A 6,300-nucleotide genomic window follows, 5' to 3' on the forward strand; every position below is an offset into this window, starting at 1 on the left:
AGGGCGAGGTCATGTTGTTAACTTTGACTTGGTTCTTTATCAAAATTATTTTGGGTGTTCTGAGTTTCTTGCAGTTTCATAGGAATTTTCAAATTAGCTGCAAAAAAAGAACGCAACTGAGATTTTGATAGCTGTGTGTTGACTGCAATTCAATTTGGGAAATACTGCCATTTTAGCAATACTGTCTTCCAATCCATGAACATAAGATATCTTTCCATTTATTTAGATCTTCTTTAATCTCTCTCAGTATTTTACAGGTTTCAGTGTTCAGATCATTCACCTCCTTGACTAAATTTTTTCCTAGATATTTTATTCTTTTAGATGCTATTGTAAATTGACTTGTTTTCTTTATTTCCTTTTCAGATTGTTCATTGCTGGAGCTATAGAAACACAACTGTGTTTCAACCCAGCAACTTTACAGAATGTATTAGTTCCATTAGCTTTCTTATGTATATTTTGTGTGTGTGGGGTTCTACATGTAGGATCACACCATCTGCAAACAGAGCATTTTACTGTTTCCTTTCAAACTTGTATGCCTTTCATTTCATTTTCCTACCTAATTGCTCTGTTAGTGTAGTGGTTCCGAATTGGGCTGCTAACCTCAGGGTCAGCAGTTCAAAACTACCACCTGTTTCATGGGAGAAAGATGAGGCTTTCTGCTCTCGTAAAGATTTACTGCCTCGGAAATCCTGTACAGGATTGCTATGAGTCAGAACCGACTCCACGACACATAACCACCACTACCACCTAACTGCTCTGGCTAGAACTTCCAGTACAAAGTTGAATACCCAAGGTGAAAGTAGGCACCCTTTCTTATGTTCCTGATCTTTGAGGACAAGATCATCTTTCACCATTATGATGTCAGTTGTGCATTTTTTGTTAATGCTCTATATCATGTTGAGAAAATTTTCTTTTATTCGTAGTTTGCTGAGGTGATTTGAACTCACCAGCTACTCTGCAGGAGACAGATGTGACTGTCTGCTTCTGTAAAGATTTACAGACTTGGAAATCAAGTGAGGCAGTTCCATTCTGTCTTCACAATGAATTGGAATCAACTTGATAGCAATGGGTTTTAATATATATGGCTATGTGTATGTGGGGTTCCCCTCTTCATGCTATTAATCTTCAGTATGTTCAACCAACCTTGTAGTCCTAGGATTCACTCATTGACTCTAGAGTGAGAGGAAATTAGTGTACAATATGGTCATCTGAATAGTTCCTTTATTTGCTCAATTTCACTTTCATCATTAGAGACTCATGTCTTAGTATTCATCACCTGATCTAATAATTGTGAAACATCTTCCTCTGGCAGTATTCTTTATTTTGACATTCTGGGTGGAAAATGAAAAATTCCTGTATTCTAACTATATTCAGTGACATCTATAAAATGTACAAAGCTGGTGTCTGTAGACTTCTTTTAGACTTCTTGAAAGATGTTGTAATACTTTGGGCAAAGTAATGAGAAAGCAGAAAAATAATGTAATGTTGGTTGTCATTGTTGTTAAGTGTCTTTGAGTCGGTTCCAACCCATAGTGGTCCTGTGTAGGGTTTCCGAGGAGCAGCTGGTGAGTCCAGCACATTAATCCACAGCGCCACACTAGGACTCCCATATAATGTAATAGTGGTATAATTTATTTCGTGATTGCATCATTGTTCTAGACAATTCCAATAATTTTTCTATTTTCTGTTTTCTACAATGTAATGATACAGTAATTTTCTCCAAGACATTTACAAATCACATTATCTTGTTTGGCTGGCACACAGTTTTTCCTTGTCAGGGAATCCTGCGATAGCTTAATTGATGTTGGCAGTTATAGTTGCGTTGGAGTAAACAAAGTGGAGATACACAGATCCTTAGTTCATGAGGTTCAAATCTAGAATATGGGATGAATTGAGAATTCATTTGATTGTAAATTTATTTGGACAGATTACCTGGTCTTAAGTAGTAGGCTTATGAGATGGATTTCTGATTTTACCAATGGAAAATCTGCTGCTACTATAAATTTCTAAATTCATAAATTGCATAAATTGTGTGTGTGTGTGAAGGGCATATGGAAGTGTTGTCTGAAAAAATGGAGAGTCAATGGAAAGCGTAGGCTACTTATAGCTACATTTTTCTGTTTTCTATTTTTAGAGTAACTCATTGATCTTCACCCTCATACCTTTAGGCACCTAAAATGTTAAATTTTTAAGGGATTATTTAAAGCTTGATGTTTGTCTTTGTTATACAGTTAAAATTATTATACTTTATATTTAAACAAAATTAATTCTGTGTAATGCTTTTTAAATTAATTCATAATGGTATTTTGAATAGATCAAAAAATTTTAAACATTTTCTTTTACAGCTTCAGTAATACATAGTAGCACAACCATGTTTCGGAATAGTCTCAAGATGCTTCTTACTGGTGGGAAATCAAGTCGCAAAAACAGGTCAAGTGGTAAGTGATTATGCTGCAACTTTTCTGTGTAATATTTTATAAACATATTCTTTTAGGGATATGAATTAATGCTATAACAATTTTTATATTTATTAAATGGTTTATTTAGAAAGAAGAGTTTACATTTCTATAGGCTATTCTCTATTAAGTAGTAAGCACACCTCAAACATATATCAGGAATAATAAGGTAAAGTTTGTGAAAGAAAAACATTTTTTCTAATATATGAGACATAAATGTTTCAGTGTATTACAGACTTAACTAAAAACTTTCTAGACCTAAATTTATTATTTTTTTAGTTAACATAAAATTATTGTAGTCCAAAGCACTCTAAAAGGAGCACTGGTGGTGTAGTGGGTTACATGTTGAGCTGCTAACTTAAGGGTCAGCAGTTCAAATCTACTACTTGCACCGCAGGAGAAAGGTGAGGTTTTCTCCTCCCATAAATCTTTGAGTTGGGACACAATCAATCACAGCCACCACCACCAAAGTATTCTTTGGGAAATGAGATTGTGAAAACAATCCCTACAGGTTTGTACAGGAACTGAAATAAAGTTAGAATATTTTATAGCCACTGAAAATTTGTGAAAACACTTTTTGTAAAGAACAAGGTTCTAAAATTTTAGTTTTTTAAGGTATAAAATTTTTTGGGGAAAAGTATTGAAAAGAAACATACCAAAATATTAGTTTTCTGTTGATAAGACTTTTGAGTGTAATGGGTGGCAGACTCATTATGTTCTTAATAATCTTTTTAATTTTTTTAAGTTTTTGTATTTTGCAAGTTTATATTGGTAGTGTTTTCATAATCATTGACTTCAAGATTTGTTTTACAATTCCCATTGTGATTCATTCTTGACTGAAAGGTACTTAAAGTATACTTGTTAATTTCTAAGCAGTTGATTATTGTTCTTATGTATATTATGATTGATTTCTAGTTTAATTATACTATTATCACCAAACCTATATTATTTTATTTCTTTGATATTTACTGAGATTTGCTTCTGTCAGCTCAGCTGTAATGGTCAGTTTTGATAAATATTCTTGATGCTCCAGAAAATGTATATACTGAAATTGTTGGATACAATGTTGGTCAGTTTTGATAATGCTATTGCTGAAATATTGCATATTCTTACTACTTTTTAAAAACTATTAGTTGAAAATAGTGCAGTTAATATTGTTGCTGTTAAGTGCCCTTGAGTTGATTCCGACTCATAAAACCCTGTGTAGGGTTTCCGAGGAGTGACTGAATTTGAACCCTGACCTTGTGTTCAAGCTGACTTTGTGATCCAGTACATTATTCTACAGTGCCACAGACTAGGACTTCTTGTTAAGTGCTGACAAGTTGGCTTCTACCCATAGCAACCCTGTGTGGGGTTTCTAAGGAGCAACCGGTGAGCTTGAACCAATGACCTTGCAGTTCAAACAGTCTTTGTAGTCCCGTACATTAACCCACAGCGCCACACCAGGACTCCAGGACTTATCATTAGGTGCTGTTAAGTTGGTTTCACCTCATAACAAACCTATGCTTGACAGAATGAAGAGCTGCCTGGTTCTGCGCCATCCTCAGAATCATTTTTACTATTTAGCCCGTTGCTACTGCCACTGTGCCAATGCATTTTGTTGGGGATCTTCCTTTTTATCGGTTGGCCCTCCACATTACCAAGCATGATGTCCTTCTCCAGGGACTGGTCCCTCCTGATAATATGTTCAAAGAATAGGAGACAAAGTCTGGCCATCCTGGCATCTAAGAAGCATTCTAGCCGTAATTCTTCTAGCACAGATCTGTTTGTTCTTCTGTCAATCATGATGCTTTAAATATTATTTTACAGCACCACAACTCAAATGTATAATCTGTGGTCTACTTTATTCATTGTCCGACTTTCACATACATTTGAGGCAGTTGAAATTGACATCTTTGCTCTTGAACACTTTTAAAGAGGTCTTGTGCAGTAGATTTGTCTAATGTAATATATCATTTGATTTCTTGAGTGTTGATTTTGGATCTAAGAAAAATGAAACTTTTGACAACTTCAATCTTTTCTCCATTTATCATGATATTTTTTATTGGTCCAGTGGTGAGGAATTTTGTTTTCTTTTCATTGAGATGCTACCCATACTGAAGGCTGTGGTCTTTGATCTCCATCATTAAATATTTGAAATTCTCTTTGTTTCAGCATGCAAGGGTATATCATCTTTATTATGCAGGTTGTTTTTGAATTTTCTCCAGTCCTTATTGCCATGTTCTTCTTCATATAATCTAGCTTCTCAGATTACTTGCTCAGCAAACAGATTGAATAATTATGGTGAAAGAATACAACCCTGGTACATACTTTCCCTGATTTTAAAACATTCAGTGTCCTTTGTTCTGTTCTAACAACTGCCTCTTGATTTATGGACAGGATCTTCATGAGCACAATTAAGTGTCCTGGAATATCTATTCTTGGCAATACTGTCCATAGTTTGTCATGATCCACACAGTCGAAAGCCTTTGCATGTCAGTAAAGTGCAGTTAGACATCTTTCTAGTATTCTCTGCTTTCAGCCAAGATCCATCTGACACCAGCAATGATAGCCCTCATTCCACATCCTCATCTGAATCTGACTTGAACCTCCTACAGTTCCTTGTCAGTGTACTGTTGCCGCCGTTTTTGAATTCTCTTCAGGAAAATCTTAACTTGCATGTGATATTAATGATGTCTGATGATTTCTGCATTCCATTGGGTCATCTTTCTTTGGAATGGGTACAAATATGGATGTCTTCCGATCAGTTGGCCAGGGAGCTGTCTTCCAAGTTTCTTGGCATAGATGAACGAATGCCTCCAGTGCTGCATAAGTTAAAGATTTTAATTTGTGTTTTATCAATTTCCCGAGCCTTTTTCTTTCCCATTGCCTTCAGTGCACCTTGAACTTCTTCCTTCAGTACCATTGGCTCTTGATCATATGCTACTTCTTGAAATGGTAAACCATATGATTGTCAGATCAAAATGGCCAGATCAATTTCAGTTCACTCATGTCTAGCATATCAACCTTTATGTATTCCGTTTCATTTTTTGACAACTTCCTGTTTTCCTAGATTCATGCTTTGTACATTCCATGTTCTGGTTATTAATGGATGGTTACAGCTGTTTGTCCTCATTTTGAGTTGTAAATGAAGGACCCAAAAGCTTTACTCCATTCACATCATCATGGTCTCCTCTCCTTTGAGGAGGCAGTTCTTCCAACCATTCATATTTTGAGTGCTTACCAACCTTAGGGGCTCATCATCTGACACTGTATCTGACCATATTCTGGTGTATTCATAATGTTTCAGTATTCAGTAATCTGTGCTGACAGTGTTCCACTGCTATTAATAAGGTTTTCCATGGCTCAAAACTCAGAAATAGTCCGTCTCTACTTCTTCCTAGTTTGTTTTGGTCTGGTAGCTCAGATGAAACCTGTCCTCCATGAGTGACCCTGTTGGTATTTTAAATACCAGTGCCATAGCTTCTAGCAAGACATCACAGTACACCAAACTGACAGACGAATGGTGGAACCTCTCACTAGACTGTGAATTTGTCTATTTGTATCCCATGTTTTGTTGTTTTATATTTTACTTCCATATATTATATTTGTTGTTGTTGTGAAATGCCATCAAGTCGATTCTGACCCAAGCGACCCTATATAGGGTTTCCAAGGAGCAGCTGTGAGCTTGAACCACTGACCTTGCAGTTCAAATGGCTTTGCAGTCTGGTTTTTACTGTGAATACTGTTTTTCAAATGTCTTTTTTAAAATAATTTTTTATTGTGAATTGAGTGACAGTTTACATGGAGAACATCGGTTTTACATTCATTGTTTCATTGCAGTGATTACAATCCCCTCCGTGCA

The 6,300-nt window shown here is 35.7% G+C and overlaps 1 protein-coding gene across 1 annotated transcript in view; it reads left to right on the plus strand.

Moving 5' to 3' along the window:
* The first annotated feature begins 2,371 nt into the window (after positions 1 to 2,371).
* The window catches only part of TANC2 (tetratricopeptide repeat, ankyrin repeat and coiled-coil containing 2), a 401,543-nt gene continuing 397,614 nt past the window's right edge, over positions 2,372 to 6,300 (plus strand). Inside the window, exon 1 of the mRNA XM_006833558.1 lies at positions 2,372 to 2,438. Within this exon, the coding sequence (XP_006833621.1) occupies positions 2,372 to 2,438 (67 nt within the window). The remainder of the gene's footprint in view (positions 2,439 to 6,300) is intronic.

The sequence above is a fragment of the Chrysochloris asiatica genome, unplaced genomic scaffold (genome assembly GCF_000296735.1).
Source record: "Chrysochloris asiatica unplaced genomic scaffold, ChrAsi1.0 scaffold00007, whole genome shotgun sequence".
Taxonomy (NCBI): Eukaryota; Metazoa; Chordata; class Mammalia; order Afrosoricida; family Chrysochloridae; genus Chrysochloris; species Chrysochloris asiatica.